The sequence below is a fragment of the Mytilus californianus genome, unplaced genomic scaffold (genome assembly GCF_021869535.1).
Source record: "Mytilus californianus isolate M0D057914Y unplaced genomic scaffold, xbMytCali1.0.p SCAF_4, whole genome shotgun sequence".
NCBI lineage: Eukaryota > Metazoa > Mollusca > Bivalvia > Mytilida > Mytilidae > Mytilus > Mytilus californianus.
In genome coordinates this window covers 101,500,637-101,519,445 of record NW_026262690.1, presented here as the reverse complement: position 1 = coordinate 101,519,445, position 18,809 = coordinate 101,500,637, and the positions used below count along the sequence as shown (strand labels likewise).

Genomic DNA, 18,809 nt, shown 5'->3' with positions numbered 1-18,809 from the left:
TCAAAAAAATAATAAAGAAATACTGCTACCAAAGACAATTCCCTTCTGCACTTTTTATTAAACTCAGGAAAATTTCAGTACGCACCAAGATTTTTTCTCTTTAATAACTGTCATTATGTACGCTCCAAACCGAATGTTTGGAAATCAGAATATATATAGTATACGAGACTACAAAACATAAAGGGTAAACTTTTAGGTTAACATTATGTTAAGTACAATTGCATATTAGTAAAAGTGCAACAGGTACAAATATGATAATAGGTTACACTTCATAATTCTGTGCAATATCATCTCACGAAAATCTGATGAGAAATTTCTATAATTATAGAGATATTAAATTACCGCCGAGGACGGTTCCAATGAAAATAGGGGTGGGTTGTGCGCTGTACTAGCTATCTAGCCACGGAAACAAAATTGGGCTACATAATCAGAAGCAAGAGAAACTCAATCAGTTAAGTGTAGACAAATAAAAACCTCTTCATGAATGCAGCCTACGACGAATGAAAAATTCGGACACTCTCAAAAGTCAAAAAGCAAAAGTAGGATTAGATAATACCAGTAAGAGAAGTCATGGAAAGACATGGGCTTGGATAATTTGATAATAATGCAGACTTACTAATACAAATGTGTATCGTGAACAATCTGATAATTGGAGGAACAATCGTTAACTTAAAAATACACAAAGCAACATAGGTGTCTCTAAATAGGAAAGTGAGAAATCAAATTGAAAGGGAGTTCATCGCTGTTAGATGTGAAAGTAAAAAGAGGTGCACATGTCTATAGTGACCATTATATATCTAGTTGTTGGAAAGATCAGACTAAAGTGAAGGAAAAGTAAATGTAAAATACCAAGCAAAATGATAGACTTCCATAAACTTTAACAACCTTAAATGAGCCAACAAAATCAACATCGAACTGAAAAATAGACGTGAGGTCCTACAACATGACATCGAGACTTTAAGAGCATACGATACAGAATAAATCTCTCGTTGATTTTCATTAAAGTTTTGACACCAAGTCAATTTTGATTTGCACTAATTATATGTGCAAAGAAAAAAATACCATCATGACTTTCTTTTCGAGATATTTCAGTTTGACATTTGCAGGTTTCATGTTATAACACAAGATTTCATTTTTCAATACTTTTCAGAAAAAAATATATAAAAATTTCAAACGGAAAGAGATATTTTCACCCGTTTTTTTTGCAAAGTGTTTCTTAATTCAGTAGCCTTTAATGAAGACATAATAATATAATATTTTTTTTAAATCATACAACTATCGGTATTTAAAAAGATAAATAATTTTCGTGCTAACATAAATGCCTGTAGAAAAAATTATATCGTTGATTTCGATATAACAGTCGTGAAGTAGTACAAAGTTGCATACCAAAAAAGGGGGTTCAATGTGCTAATGTTTAGCTGAAAAAAACCCTAGGGTTTCAAATGCCTTGAGATCCTATTTCCCTTTTCTAGTGCCAAGCTAAACTGCAGTGTATACTTAATGCAACATCGTCGTGCTTTTCCCGTTGTTCATCAAAACACCATACGAATTACAGTCATATACGAATAACTAATTATAAACAGTCATCTTTAGCCTGGAATTTTATGGCTCGAATTAGATTTCGCGCGCTTAAATATACTACATGTAGGGATTTTTCCGCGAGTTTTGTATGCTTATCATTAGGAACGTAGCGAAAACAACGTGTTAAATTTGGATGCATTATTATCTGTCCTGGCTACTGTATTGTATGCCCTTACTTCTAACAGCCAACATATGAGTGAGATTTCCATAAGAATAAGTGAAAACATTTTAGGATTCAAGAACAAAAAGGGAACGAACGTATATCTAACAAAACTTAGCCGGTTATTATAGAAAGAAATACATCGAAATCAAAAACCAATAAAGCAACAGGTGAACAACTAGAAGGACCGAAAGAGCTCGACAATAGAAAAGAAATGGGAGTGAAAAGAAATGAAAAGATAGACAAAAAGGCAAAAATTTATATTATTTGTTTCTGTCATATATGTGCATACGTATGTAATCAGTGTCTTTCATAGATTTCCGGTAGTTAAAATGGTTAAATATAATTTCTTTTTTGTGAATCAATGGCAACCATCTGCATTTATTTGTTATAAGATATTGCAAAAAAGTTGTTTGAAGATGTAACATATTTCCCCAAAATTTGTTTAAAAGTAGAATTCAAATCCCTTGGAGTGATACCTTTTCTGAAACTGTTTGCATACATAAAATAGAAAATAGCCCACAACACATGTAAAAAATCATCTTGATGTTCCTATAAACCCACTTTGAAGACTCAATTAGTCATGGTCTGTCTAAAAATGAATTTTATTGCACATTAACTTTTATATTTGAAAAATCCACCGGGTCCAAAATGCGAAATAACACTCCTAACTGTGTAATGCTACCTAATGTGGATAGCATAACTTCGGATTTCCTCACGGTCATCCTTGTAAAACACGTAGTTACAGGGTGCAACTAGTATAAATATTGATTAACCTGAAATTCCGGTTTAAATACGCGAATATTTGATTGGATGTTGATTATGATTTTCAGCTCAACAAAATTGACATTATTTTTGGTAATACAAAATACGAGGAATGGCCTTACTCAAAATGATATATCTCATGTATTGGACTGAATTACATGATATCTCCTTGTATTAATAATTTGGCGTTTTTGTTCTTTCCAAAGTCGAAAAATAAAAATAAATCATGAATACAAATTTAAACTATAAAATGAATATTTTTATTTTTTAATTTGGCAAACAAAGTCCCAAAACACAAACTTATAGATATAAAGAAAAACCTCTTTCAAACTAATATTCTGCCAAAATGGATCCATTTTCAATAACATGGTACACCTTTACAACCAACTGTGCAAATTTGAGTTTTGCCAATTTTTTTAATAAAATTATATTATCTTACATTTTAGCGTTGCATAATGAACGAATTTGGTTATAAAATGACATGATATATATAAGGTCAAACGTAAATGATGTTATGTGCAGATGGAAAGACAGTATTTTCCTACCTCCAGTTAAATCTGTACCCTGTTTTAAAATTTTCACCTCTTTATAATAACTAAGAACCTACAGCTACAGTCAAAAGACATTCTTTTGTTTTAATATTCAGAAATTTATATTCATATGCATGATCCTATAGCTCTTCGCGTATTAAGGTAGTTATAAATCCTTGGATTTCAATTTCTAAAAGGGAGGGGGAGGATTTTACCTTCTATGAATTAAGTTTTCTTTTAGGTCCCTTTAGATTATATACTAGTAGCTCTTCTGGTGATTGGGTATTTATACATTCTACCCTTTAAAGTTTTGGGGTATGAGCGTTTCTAATGGAGATAAAAAGAGAAAAGCTTTTCGGACCCAATAAATTTCTAAAGTGTTATTTTCATTTTCTAGCATTGGGTGAATACCACTGCTGGTAGACTGTGGACGTCATCACTAGCTTCGAAGTCTTTTCATTGGTATTGACATGAAATAAAACATACTGTTACAACTAAATTCTCCGTTAATAAATTGAAAAATTTAAAAAAAACTTAAGATTCCAAAAGTTTACCGTAGATTGATTTGGTTTTTCTTTTTGACCCTTTTTTATAATAGAGGTCGTCACGTGTTATGGTAATTATACATCCTTTGTTTTCATGTTTTTGTATGAGCGATCATGACGACGAAAAATCCAGAAAAGCGCTACGGAGGCATCAGATTTATAAAGTGTTGTTTACATAACCGTTTAGAATAGTACACAAAAGAACCACTTTTACTACTAACTGTTCCACCTCCAGCTATCAGTAATTTGATATTAAATAATCGGGTTTCGGACGCTAATCTTAAAAAAAAAACACGTAATAATTCTTTACTTAGTCGAAAAACAATTAAAATACCTGTTATAGTAATGAGATGTAAGTGGGTGTGTATCCATGTTAGCATAATCATTATGAAAGTCCATGGTTAGGTCTCCAAGTCTGCTTTCCATTTTCAATTTCTTTCTCAACTTATGTACACTATTTATCCATCGGAATGTGATCAGTGCTGTTGGTATTGTTATAGTGATTAGTACTGGAAGAATGATTTGCAGAGCAGTACTAAATTCATCTTCATCTGGCAAAACAAATAAAAAAAATACAAAAAAAAAACACACACACATTAACTGAGGTAGCAGTTGTTACAAAGATGACAGATAACTGTACACACATGATTCAGAAGAATACAAAATATTAAAGAATATATCTGGATGATGTAAAAAAAAAAAATAGTTATGTAGTTGTGTTCGTGATAAAAAAAAATTAATAAAAGATAAAATATTAAAAATATGAATATAAAATTATTTCTTTTGTAAAAAAAAGGCAAAAACCTAAAATTTCAAATGGCCTTTAATTTAGTTAATTAAGTTAAAAAGTCGGTTGTATTTAACTTTTAGCGTTTGCTTTTGTTGTAGTTCAGTGTTTCTGTTGTTCCGTTGTTTTCCTCTTATAGTTGATGACTTTCCCTCGGATTTAGTTTGTTTTTGCTTAATCGAATTATGACTATTGAACAGCGGTATACTATTGTTGCCATTATTTAAATTTTAGTAAAAAATTCTATGCTGAAAATTTCAAATTAGTTTTTAAAGTACTAATATTTTGTTCCTATATGGTATGAAAACACCAAATCACAATGCCAGAAAATGAAGATATAAATTTAAAAAAATGTCCTACAGTGTTTGGAATTTCGATAATAAGGTCGATGGTCAGCTTTGGAAAAATTCGCAATTCTAAAACGTAATCTACACTTTATACAGTCAATATTTAAAACTATTTTGAAATGCAAAATAAATAAACTCATAGATACCACGATTAGAACTTTTGAATCTTTTCCTGAGGTAGACAATCCTTAGTGCTTTGAAAAAGTCAAAGTTCAAGTTTCAGATTTTGAGGGATTTAGAATTGATTGTGAGTTAATGTAAATACTTTATAAATGTGTGTCCTCAGCGCTTTTCTGGATTTTTATTCCTCAGGAATTCTCAAACCTAAACATTTGAAAACACATATAATGTATAAATAAGCCAATAATTAGGAGTTATAAGACCAACAAGGACCTTAACAGAATAGTCTAATTCACTTAAGGTAAACTTTGCCTGAGCTACAAGATAAAGTTAATTATATCAGTATGATCAATCTTTATGTCTGTATATCCTTCTTTTTACTGCCGCAGTCAGTAATAGTTTTGGTTTTTGACCTAAGGACGCTTAACTATGGCAACCGCATGAATGATGTTATTTTAAAATCTTTACTCGGATTGGACGAAATTACGGAATTGAACAAAAACCAACAAAAAAAGATATATGCTACAATAAAAGGAAAACATAACGGATATAAAATAAAACTTAAAAATGAAATAATCCAGATAAATAAAATAAATACAGGTAAAGAAGGTGTCATTATCACCACTCAAATTGTTTGGATTTTGTAGGCTTGGCCTTTAATACATGAGCAGATAAATATCACTGACAGGTTTGGCCAATTAGGCTATTAATAACTCGAGTACTATCTAATCGACTTTGTGTACTTGCAAATGCAGTCTAAAACTTCCAAGGCGTAATAATAATCTCAAAGTGTACAATATATCATACTTGAAACAAAGAATGTCAAAATACATATATCGCAAATGTAATTAGTTGTCAAAAGCTGTATTATATAGATCATCTCCCTTTGGCATCCGTCCGTCCCCGATGTAGTTATCATATTTGTATTACTAGTATTTTAAATGATTAGAACAAAGATTGCATTCCTGCAGCTTTTAACTTTGTTTTGAAATGATAATATGAAACGGATATGGGCAATGACACGAACTCATTTCAAAATTCCCAAATACATTTATGTAACATTCAAAAGCCGCTTCAAGATCATTATAACAAATGTACTGCAACACATTGCTAAGTATAAGTTCCGTGTTGTCGTCATAGACACTTGGTTTTTATGCAATAGCTCTCAATGTCTTTCTGTCACAAAACTAAAAAAAGTCTGAACATTTATTTTTCCAAACTTTTAATGTTATAGCACTTTTCACAACAATACAACTGCAATTTAGACAACTTTTACATTTACAATATTTCCCCTGTTTCGTTAGTTAATAAATGTATTAAGTAATGGGTGTTTTGATAATGATATTTTTATATGTGCTCGATCAGTAATAATGGTCTCGGAGGTTGCAATATCCTTACATACGCTGTTTCCATTAAGATGTTGAAAGGTAAATTAATTGTTTGATTCAAACTTCGGCTTTTTAATCTACACAGGAAAGTAATACGTACAAGCGCTTATGCTGAAGGACACTTAAACAATATATTGATGAGTGAAGCAAAGTACCTTAAAATCGCAGTTATTGTGATGGTGTGGCTCAGTTGGTTGTTGATTAAAAGACGAAGACGTTTGTTTATTTTTTTTCTGTGAATTTCGGATAGACTGAATTAACCATTCATTATTCAAATGACCATCATTGGTGTTTATTTAAGACTTTCCATAGATTATACTTTTATTGTTTGCATTTAAAAAGATATGAGTATAATGCAACGAAACAGCAACCAAATCTTTATAAAAAATATTTTTTGTAACCTCTTTTCAGTAAGATAATCTTACGGTAATGTAGATGCTGGTGCAGATACATTTTTAAAAAAGGCAAAATGTAAGGCCTTTGCTAGAGGGAAGGTTGAGTCTCGCATATATATTTAGCTCTGCCCCATTCTGTACGTGTCATAGTTAGGAGCTGCTTTTCGTGTGTTGTCTTTGGTTGCTGTCTGTCATATTCATTTTCCTTTTATTGCTTAAGGAAAAATCATGCCATTGCTTTTCTTGTTTGAATTATTGCCAATGAAATTCGTAAAATGCACGAGCGTAAATGAGAGGTGGAAGATACCAAAGGGATATTCAAACTTAGGAGTCATTGACAAACTAACAGCGCCATAGCTAAAAACGAAAAACTACCAAAAAGACAAACAACAGTACACAAAACACAAAATGGAAAGAACGAAACCAATAACCAGGGGTGATCTCAACATGTGGCTCCCGTCATGTTGCTCATGTAAAATACAAACTCGTCTCTTTATGTTACGTCACATTCGTGGAAAAAGGACATGATTGTGGTTACGACAATTGGAACATATTCGTCGTCATCTATGAAACAGATATTCCATAATGATCAATCAATTGATGCCATCTGTAAAATGTTTGAAGGGTTGATCAAAGCTTCATAACTTAAAACTATTGGTTTAGTTGTTTCATTGTACACAGCAAATCTCTTTTAAAAAAAAATCATGGTAGGAAATACAAGCTCGGTAATATCGTATCAACTGGGAGATATCTACTCCTATGAAGGCGCTACTGGAATATTGCTGCATAGAAATGGAAATTACACAATTGGGAAGCTGAAATCATCTCTTTTTTTGAAATGTTTTGTTTTCAGCTGACTATGTCAATCTTTAGATGCAAGTCAAGATATGACACAGACTTAACTGTATCTATTGTACAAACTTTGAAGTATTTAATGAGAGGACATAATCTATGTAGCGAAACGTGAAGGATAATTCTAGCTTCTTTTCATTTTTCCTATGAAGCTCCTGTATTAAGTCTGCATAGTATGAATAAAGGAACAAGCCAAAAAGAAAAGGAGTGCAGTTGGTTACCCTTGGAGTACATATATTGGTATTGATATTGATTCACTCATAGGGTCTTTGCATCGGAAATAAACACATTTATTCTAAAACCAGTTGTTGGCATGATACGGGTTATGTTCCTCTAATATTTGTTATGATAGTATGATACTAAACCCCTAACGCGAGGGATTGTGCTTGATTTTCATATGATGAAGACATAATCTTTCAATCAGTTTAATTGAGGTCTGGAGCTGGCATGTCAGTAACTGCTAGTAGTCCTTTGTTAATTTATGTATCATTGTCATGTTGCTTAGTTTCTTTTGTTACCTATTCTGACATCGGACTCGGACTTCTTTTGAACTGAGATTTACTGTGCGTATTGCTGTGTGTTTGTTTATTCTACATTGGCTAGAGGTATAGGGGTAGGGTTGAGATCTCACAAAACATGTTTAACCCCGCCGCAATTTTGTGCCTTTCCCATGTCAGGAGCCTTTGGCCTTTGTTAGTCTTGTATTTTTTTTTTAATTTTAGTTCATTTATTTGTTTTGGAGTTTAGTGTGGCGTCCATTTTCATTGAACTAGTACACATTTTTGTTTAGGGGTCAGCTGAAGCACGCCTCCGGGTGCGGGATTTTCTCGCTGTGTTGAAGACCCATTGGTGGCCTTGGGCTGTTTTCTGCTCTTTGGTCGGGTTGTTGTCTCTTTGACACATTCCCCATTTCCATTCTCAATTTTATGTTTGTTGAAAAACAAAGTCTCCAAACGTATTGAGAAATATGTTGTTGATCAAGAAATCAAGCATCTTGATAATGTCAGTTTAGAGTATCTTTTGTTTGAATCAGAGTTTTGTTTTACAAAATAATATTTGTCCCTCCCAAACGAGATATTTATTTCTACGTAGACCATTTTTTGTTCTGAAACCAAAGTAAAACCGATTCTTTCAATTTATCATTAAGTTTGGAATAAGGTATAAAAGTCAAATGATTTCAAACAATTGCAAGAGGAAAGAAAATTAGATTGTATGTACTCTAACAGATAGTTGGAATATTAAGTATTCAAATCTGATTCACACCGTCCCTAGAGTAGGTAGCTTCACAATAACTTTGTAGCCCTGCTCGATTGCTGATAAGATTGATGTTTATAGTTTAGAAAGAGGTTTGGTGAGCAGTTGGAAGAACCAACAATAAAATGTTGTTTGTATAACTTATGTAATTTAAGTATCCAATAAAGTGAAGTAAGATCCAATTCGTCATGTTTGGTTGAATTTCCAAAAGAACATAGAAGTGACCTTTGACCATTTAGGATTTCCTCTTTGGTAAGTGGCTAGGGGGAATATGTTTCAATGTGAATTGTCAATACCTAATTCCTTTATCAAGCAGCTGATGTAATGTGATTTACACACACAACAATGCCGTTTGGGGCTTTATCTGCGTAACATTGTACAGAGATATGTACACGCCATAAGATGTGGAAAAGGATATGATACTGCTGAGAAATAGAAATTTGAAATCGTCATTGTTTTAGTTTTTCAAAAATATAAAAAGTTAACCCAAATTTTAAATTTTGAATTGAACGGGGCATATCTAAATATCAGTAAACCTACCTTCAAAGAATTCCAGTTCTGAAAAGTAAATAAAGACAATCATCAATTGAGATAGTACAGCGATTGAGAAGTGAAAGACGTTCTTTCTACAAACTTATCCTTTTTTTCATTTATTGGGTCTTTACACCATTCCGTCGAAAGACCTTTTGATTTTCTTCTTATTGTTTTTTTTTCTTCCGCAGCTATCAAATAGTTTATGAAACTCACCCTTTTTAACCGAACACTTTTCCACAAGAGAGTAATCTCCTCCGAAACAATAAAAAATATCGCTTAAAGTTTTTTTTTCCAAAATGTTCATTACTTCCTCAGCATTTTCGAGACATTAATTTTTCGAGACCTAAGGTCTTTTGATTTGAGGTCCTTGGTCTTCCAAAAAAAAATAATGTCAACGTCACAGGTCAAAGTCATGTTCTAAATTTTGAAATTTACTTAAATCTTACGGTAGTGTAGATGTTGTTACATTTGTAAAAAAGGCAGAATGCAAGTTCTGCAATGTGAGCCACTCCTTTAAATGTCAGCTGAATCATACAAAAACCGTACACCCAATAAGAAGATCATTCTGACAATTCACACGCAGTTGGTTTTATTTTTTTTTGTCACAAGTTTAAGCAAAAGTAGTATACCGATGTTCAAATGAGATAAATCGAAAAATAAGATAAAAAAACCTCGAAAACTATGGGAATCACATGGACTCTAAAAGGAGCTAGACCGGGTGTGTTGAAAGAAAATATGTCTCCTGCTATGTAAACATTTTCTACCATGCCATGCGAATCCACACTCTGGAATAAGACACAATTGATAAATTACAGATCAAACGACTATTCTCATATCTAAAGAACTTAGACCACGAAAACATCGGTTTAAAAATAGAAACTATTTTTCCAAAATAGTCACGTTGTTTTATCTCATCACTTCAAAGAATGACAAAACCACATCAAATACTGGAACGAACGTCATGTAGTGTAAAATCATCGAATTTTGAAACATCACTATGTAATGTTAAAACAGTAAAACGAATTGACAAATCATCATTACGATATAAAAACAAGAGTGCACACGCTGAAATGTCTCGCCTGCTTTACTAATGATTGAATTTATATTAAAAGTCTGTAATAAGAAAGTTTTACGACATGTACCGCATAAACTTAACATTGTCAATGATCCATGGAAATGATGTCAATGTAAAATGAACCATGCCAGACAGACCTGAACACCTTACAATCATTCCATACACAAATTATAGTGGTCCTATTGCTTATAGTATCTGAGAAACCATACAAACTAAGCATTGTCCAACAAGCCATGAAAATGAGGTCAAGGTCAGATGAAACCTGCCAGTCAGACATGTACACCTTACAATCATTCTATTAATCAAACATAGAGGCCCTATTGCTTATAATATCTGAAAAATAGAACAAACCACAAAAACTAATTATTGTCAAATAAACCATGAAAATGAGATCAAGGTCAGATGAAACATGTCAGTCAGACATCTTACAACCATTCCATACACCAAATATAGTTGACCTATTGCTTCTAGTATCTGAGATAAGGACTTGACCACGTAAACTTAACCTTGATCCATGATCCATGTAATGAGGTGTATCTACTTTTCCCAATTTTGGTTATGAAACAAAGCAGGACAAACTCTTTCAATTTGTCTCTTATTGGGAATACTTGTGTTAAGTATAGAAAAGTCCAATATTTTTATACTATTGCAAAATGAAAGAGTCTTAGATTGTATGAACTCTAAAAGATCATTGAATTTTTTAGTATCCACATCTGATTCACGCCACCTCTAGAATAGGTAGCGTCACAATAACTTTGAAGCCCGGCTTTGATTGCTGATAAAATTGATGTTAATAATTTAGAATAAGGTTTCATGGAGCACTTGGAAAACCCAGCAATATAACATTGTTTGTAAGGACACGTATGTAATTTAGGAATCCAATACAGCGAAGGAAGATCCAGTTCTTCCCCTTTGGTTAAAATTCCAAAGGAACGTAGAACATACCTATGATTATCCAGGATTTCCACCTTGGTAAGTGTCGTGGGGGTATATGTTTGAGTTTCCAAGTGAATTGTCAATACCTAGTTCATTTATTATGCAGTTTATGTAATGTAATTTACACACAAAAACGATGTTGTATGGGCTTTATCTGCGGGGACAACAACACAATTGTCATGGAAGAAGGACAGGTAGTTTGAAACATTTGGTTCTTTAAAGATTGATGTAGTATGGGTATTCATAGACCCATTCAGTTTTATAATTCTTATTTGTATCAACGACATCACGGCCTTAATCTATTCGGAAAGAATATCTACGTCTTCTTTCTTGCGTTTATCCTATTGCCTGACATAATCCTCGACTTAACCCATCAATATTTAATTAAGTAATGACTATACCGTATTGAGTAATATCAAAACATCATCAAGTAATGTAAAAACCGTAAATATCATCAGGTAATAATAAAACCACATAATATAATGTCAGAGTATCACATAAGACTGTTGTGGCGTTCCATACGTGTAGGCACTTTTCGGATCTGGCCGATACCTTCTTCCTGTTCGCCCATATTTTTCAAATATGTTGATCTAAACTTACATTTTTCGTCACGTATTTCTCCATTACTTGGACAGCAACTCAGACGTGATGAGTTAAAACGTTTGTGTCTTTCTGACCTGGCAGATACCTACTTGCTTTTTACCGTTACTTTGAATTACAAGTGGTTGTATACTTACGAGAATGTATGCATTCTTGTCAAGTCAAAGGCTGACATTTCAGCCAATACATGCATACTATATTCTTGTGCTATACAAAGTTTTGTGCTAAATATCTCGATAGCATAACTGATCACTAGTATGTTAGAAGCTTCATTTCTCTTTCGATCGTACAACGACTAAATAATTATATGAACCATATGATTTCAGATTTGAGCGCAAGAGGGGTCAATCGAATACCATAAGTCGCAGAAAGAACATTGTAGAAAACAATACATAGGAAACAAAAAATTGAGCAATAGACTTCCACCAAAAGCCGAAGGGAGGTAATCCCAGGCACTGCGATAGGATCAACAGTTACAAGTTTTCCCTGTCAAGTTGCAAACCTACATCTGGAGGGTATTAAATACGTCTAGATCTACCATGGAAATTTTTCACATTTGTAGAGTTTTACAGATATAGATGTAGACACATTTTATTTACTCCATAAATTAGATGCAGAGTCTTATAAACGAGTAAATCAGGAAATATTTACCTTTGACGGAAAAGCAGTAAAATTTGATTTCTTTCCACTTATCATTTACAGGTGAAGTTTCATTCTGAAGTCCCATTATCTGTAAAATTTGTCATACTTAATTAAAATCAATTCTTCAGAGAACGATTTCAGGGTTTCTCTTTCAAATTCACAATTGTTCATTATCAAGATTAAAAGCTGAAATAAATTTAATAGACATGTATGTATCTAAGTTTACATTGTTTTTAAAAATAATATTAAAGTCCCTTCTGATGTTATGAAATGGTAAAAACAGCTGAATCTAAAAACATGTGGTTTCTAGTTACTTTGTTTAAAAAAACAGGTTTATATAAATTTCGTTTGATTTAGACCAAATCACTTCTGGTGTTATAACTGACCTTACATTTACTAAACAATATATGATTGCTGGATTCTTGTATCTTAAAAAGGGACAAAATAAGTTACTTCCGTTTTAGACAAAGTCACTTTAGGTGGCATACAATTGCTGACTGCACTGATTAAAAAAACATAAACGGTTGTTATGAATTTTTCCATGAAATAAGGAAGATAATGTATAACTTACTTTGCACTAATTTCAAATTCTATTTTACTGGAACATAAAAGCTAGAAATTGCAAAACTTAGAAATCAAGGGTTAGGAAGTATTGGTTATACCCCTCCTGGAGGATGAGAGGGACAACACAAGCATATCGGTCTATATCATGTACCAAATATCTTTTTTCCAATATTGTGCGAAACAAAATTAGTTCGAAGGATTTTCAAGTAATTAAAAAAGAAAAAAAAAAGTTTATCAGAATAAAAACAAAAGGTTGATTAACTACAAAGGAGAAAATACCCATTGTGTTTACATTATTTGTAAATAAGCAGACTTACATATTTGGTCATAAGTCCTGTCAATACTTATATTTGAACATTGCACACGATCATGCCATCCTCGAACTGCTTATGACGTCTTTACACTAAATTTGTTTGATATGTACTGATTTATATTTTATATCTAAACCTGGTTTATTTGATTGATATTGTGTTTTGAACTAGATTTTTAAAACTCTTAGATCGGTATTGTGTGTCTCAAGCTTTTTGCATTTGTTTTTTTGCTTTGTTTTTTTTTTGGGCTTAGTACCGATAAAATGAGCCAAGCCCTGACAAACTAATTTTTACATGTGTTCCTATTTTGTGCTGTAACACAACTTTCCAAGGTGAGTGGCGGGAGGGGGTTTGCCCGGAAGCCCGAATCCAGTGGTTGTCGTCTGCAATAGCTTTTTTAAAGTTTATTGTTGTTGCATGATTTTAATTGTTTCACATTATGTCATCTCGGGGCCTTAAAGAGCTTACTATACGGTATGCTCATTGGTGGCCTATTATTAATCACATCTTTTTCCTTTGAATCATACTAAATATCCTTATTTTTGTATCGTACATTATATAATTAAGATTAAATCATTGAAATTGATTATAAATCGGACATTTATATTGACGAAACAGGCGATTTGTGCGTTCTCAACACAAGCAATAAAACATATGTGTGAATGTATTTAACAAAACCAGGATTAAAAAACAAACAAACCCAAAGTTGCATCACTTACCTGGTAAACATGAATATCTTTGACTCAAAACTTAGCGGGTTATGTGTACTCTCTGTGTAATCATTAATCCATTTTGAATAAAATTCTATTGACATCTTCGTTTGATGAACAGGTAAATGTCACAAAATTTCAAAAGGATGGCAACATATTTTTTGCATTTTATCATAATTATTTCTATGACTGCATACCTTCAATTTAATGTTCTATTTCAAATCAATGATGACACATCAATTGACAGATCGTCAGATAAAAACAAATAAGGTGTAAAAAGTAAAATCACAAAAATACTGAACTCCGAGGAAAATTCAATCGGAAAGTCCCTAATCACATGGCAAAATCAAATGACAAAACACATCAAACGAAAGATATTACTAGTACATCGTTTTGATTAAAACAAAATCGTGTGTCGGTTGTAAAAAAAAAAAATTTGGCTGAGATAGACATCTTGAGAGTCGAGTAAGATCGTTGAAAGCGAATTTGAAGGGGACCATTCTTGGAAAAAATATAGAAATTGGCCAATCCTTTATTAACAACACCATATATTACTTTCCCATTAAATACTATATCTATCGTTCTGTGTCAGAAAAACATAATTTTCGGTAAAACCAGTCACTTTAAATCCAAATATTTTTATCACGACAAAATTATCCTAACAAATAAAACAACTAAATGAAATAAAAAAAAACCTAGGTGATTTCTACTATGCACCTCTTTGACATTTATCAATGTAAAGACGAGGGTCAGTTGAGAACCAAACTTTAGGACAAAAGAGACGATTTCAACTTTCCCATTGTGAACTTTAAATTTATGTGCAGCAACTATATTTAATAAGCGCCTGCATATGGGGTATATATCTCCCAATTGATACAGTATGCATCAAGCTTGCGTTTCCTATCATAAGTTTGAGATTGAGTGTTGCTGTTTCAAATGGTAAAGTTGAAAATCATTCCTTTGAAAGTTTAAAGGACGCCCTCATGATTTTGTTGGCTGTTATGGAATATATGTGTCAGATGACATGGATATGATCAAATTGTCGTACCCACAATCTTGTCCTCTATTCTCGATTGATAAATTACAGTTTGTGACTTCACATCGAGTTTTTACATACCAAGAGCAACACGACAGGTGCTACTAGTGAAGGGGGAATTTCTTACCGTGATGGATAACCTGTGTTCGTCCCTGGTTTTTTTGGTGTGGTTCGCGTTGCTCAATCTTTTGTACTTCGTGTAATGTTTTGTTATTGGTCATTTTATCGTTTTTCTTCTTGGTCATTGGCATGTCTGTTTTATTGGACTTACAACTTTTGATTACAACCAAAGTATATTCTCTCTCTCGTTTGTCTTATATATTAACTCTTATCGGTGTACTTTCATTTATTTCAGTGTATTGGTTTTATATCCAAATGTCAGAAGACTTTCATATACACAAAGCGATACTTTTAATCTTATCAAAGAATTCATTTTTGTGCAAGTTCAGATTTTTTTTTCATTAAAAAGAGTTTCAAAATTTAGCAAAGTTCAAGGAAGGTATAGTTTCCAGTTGGGATTATGTTTTTTTGAGTGAATTGATAGAGTTTTTTCGATCGTGACCTCGTTTTTTCACGTGAAAATTGTGTAAAATGTAAACAAGCAGACTTTGTTTAGTTTAAACAATATTTATTCAGATAAATCAACATTAAACGATATTATACAAATGAAATAAATATTAAGGATTCAGAAATAAGCAAATTTGCTTTTACAAATCTGTCTCCTTTTACACAAATAATACACTTATTGAACAATGCATAAATATGAATACTGGCATGCTCTGTAATAAAAATATGAATATGAAAAAGGTGGAAAATACATTAGAGAAGAAGAAGAAAAAAAAAACACAAAAATAAAAATGAATTTTTGTAATGTATACAGTGTGAAATGCTTGGGTTCCTATTGAATGGCGAAGCAGTAACATCAAGGGTTAAAACGTTTGCTTTTGATAATATATTTCTGCACCAAACTAAATAAAAGACTATTTTGCTCATCTGAGAGTACCGTTGATCCAAAAAGCAAAACTTTTGTCAACTTGGACAGGAAGAATTGAAACAGAAGTTAGTAGTTCATGTCTTAAGTCAGTGTATATGGGACAAGATAACAAGAAGTGAAAATTTGTTTCTACATCACCACAACGACAATTTGGAGAGTCTATTAAATTGCAAAAGAATAAATGAACTTGAATTCATTCTTAAGCGAGCATGAAGAATTTGACCAAAACGATATCCTACATAATAATACGTTGGGACCTTACTATTTTGGGTACAAATTTGTTTTTTGAATAATGATAGAGATTCACATTTTCTTATGTTTAAGTTAAGAGTATTCCATAGTTTTGTTGTTGCTGGGATGAAATATTCAGAATATAAACGGGTCAGAGTGTTGACTTGTGTAATATTATTTCTTTGTCTTGTATTATGATCATGTATACTTCCTACTGAATCGGGCAATAAGTCTCTTAAATATATACTCTGGGCCCGTATGCATAAAGCTACTTAAGTTAAGATTTTCCTTAGTAAACACTTAAGTTAAGGAAACTCCGCCCTTTTTACCTAAGTGGTATGCATAAAAAATCTTAAACTAAGTATTTCCTTAGTAACATCTTAGTTGGTTTAAGTCACGCCCACACAACTTAAGTGGCATGCATAAAACCTCTTATACTAAGAAAACGCCTAAGATTATACTTAAGTATAAGGTACCTATAGAGATACCTTAACTTTTCTAAAATATATAAAATCAGTCGAATGTATGCGTTTTTTGCAGAACATGAATAGATTAGTTCCCATTTAATTGAATATTAATTATATTCAGTAATATTTCGTTTGTTTATTGCTAAATATTAACGATCATTGTAATTTTCGTAAAATCACCTACAATCAACAAAATCAAGAGATAACAGAGGGTAGTTTTATAATTTCATTCTACCCTTATTTTTCAACCTCGTCAGTGTGTATTCCGAAAAGTACTCAGTTTTTACACGCATGGAATTCATGCAATTATTTTTCTTTTGATTTGTTCGTGCCTGCTTACACAAATAACATTAAATGTTAGATTGATAAAATACACCTGGTATCGATTGTAACTGTACAATAAAATAATAAGAAGGTCCTTTATTCTTGCTCACTTTTTTCTAAAACCTAGCATGAATGCATGCAGTTTTGAGTCATCTTTTGGCATGATAACTGTCAAGCGAAATATTCGGAAATACGCAATAATGTTGATAATACCTTACAGTAAACATATGAATCTAATAATGTGTGTTTTAGTAAAAGATTGAAGGACTTTTGAAAAATGCCCCTGTTTTGATATGAATTCATGGAAAATGATCATACCCCCCTTTTTTATTGTTGTAAAAGGGAAGTAATAAAAAAGTTTATTTTAAATCGAAATAAAAAAAATCTTTTATCATGTGTTGTAAGAGTTAAAAAATATAATGTTGTCTCTAGAAAATAAACATATTGCCCTTCCATCCAGCATCACCAATGAAAGATGAATGGTCGGTGCCTTAGAGATGGAACAAATCTGTTTAATAAATATGATGACAGGGATTTATTTTTTAATTAAGATTTTACTAGCATATTCCATTATTAGGCTTGGTTGTGTGCTACAAGATAATGTTGAGTTTTTATTCAGCGACTCCTCGTGTGATTGAAGTTTTGTTTGCTATAAAGAATAAATTGCAAGTGGATAACTCGGAATCTTTTGATATTTTACATTTATCACGCCATGTATAAGTTGTCTCACTTCTTTTGGATCTCTTAATAATCTCTCCTCATGAATTTTTTTCTACTTATTATATTATTATATATTTGTTTTTTTTTCCACCCCTAAGGGTGAGTGGCGACCAGAAAGTCTATTTCCGACCGGCAATAAAACCCTTGCCAAAACGGGACGTTCGTTTGGCTGTGCGGTATGTATAAGTACGCAACCACGTCCGGTCAAAATGGGGAGTTTAATCCGAAGCCTCGTGCAAAGAGATTGCAACACACTTTGGGGTCCGTAGGTGAGCTGTTGCAAGGGAGAATGTGTGTCCCTATCCAATATACCTTCATTTTCCAGTGGTAGTCCAAATTTTCTTGACCTTCATCCCGGAAAGCGTCTATTACAAGATCCACTTATTTTATCTATTGTTAATTTGTTCTCGTCCTGAACATGCGTGACATATTTGACACTGGACTTCAAAGCAAACATCGATAAATCAATCAATTTCCTTCCAATCCCATTTCATCTCTCCTTTAGTAATAGTAGGGGAAAGTTTTTCATTATAAATATGTTTTTCTTTCCACGCTAGCCCACCAAAACAACCTTTTCTCTTATGCGCCAATTTGGTTGTAACATATTTGTTATTAGTTTTACACACCAACATCAATTTAACCCCAGTTCTTTATACAATTATGTATTATTCAATCAATGTAAATAATCAAAACAAAGTTTTGCACGGATGAGTACATGCGATGAGCTAATATATATCGTACGGTAATTGGAGAAAGGTTCCGATTTAAGTATTCCTTAGTTAAGTCGTGACTTAAGTAATTTTATGCATACGACTGAAGAATTTTACTTAACTAAGGGAATTCTTAGTGAAATCTAAGTTTAAGGAACACTTAAGTTAAGATGTTTTATGCATACGGGCCCTGGAGTTTTATTATTCAAAATTTTGTGATAATGAATTAGT

The 18,809-nt window shown here is 32.3% G+C and overlaps 1 protein-coding gene across 1 annotated transcript in view; it reads right to left on the bottom strand.

Annotated features, from left to right (window-relative positions):
• The window catches only part of LOC127698929 (uncharacterized), a 500,671-nt gene that overhangs the window by 163,927 nt on the left and 317,935 nt on the right, over positions 1-18,809 (bottom strand). The window contains exons 17-19 of the mRNA XM_052202662.1: positions 12,521-12,599; positions 9,265-9,282; positions 3,916-4,132 (exon numbers count right to left, since the gene is read on the bottom strand). Coding sequence (XP_052058622.1) covers positions 3,916-4,132; positions 9,265-9,282; positions 12,521-12,599 — 314 coding nt within the window. The remainder of the gene's footprint in view (positions 1-3,915; positions 4,133-9,264; positions 9,283-12,520; positions 12,600-18,809) is intronic.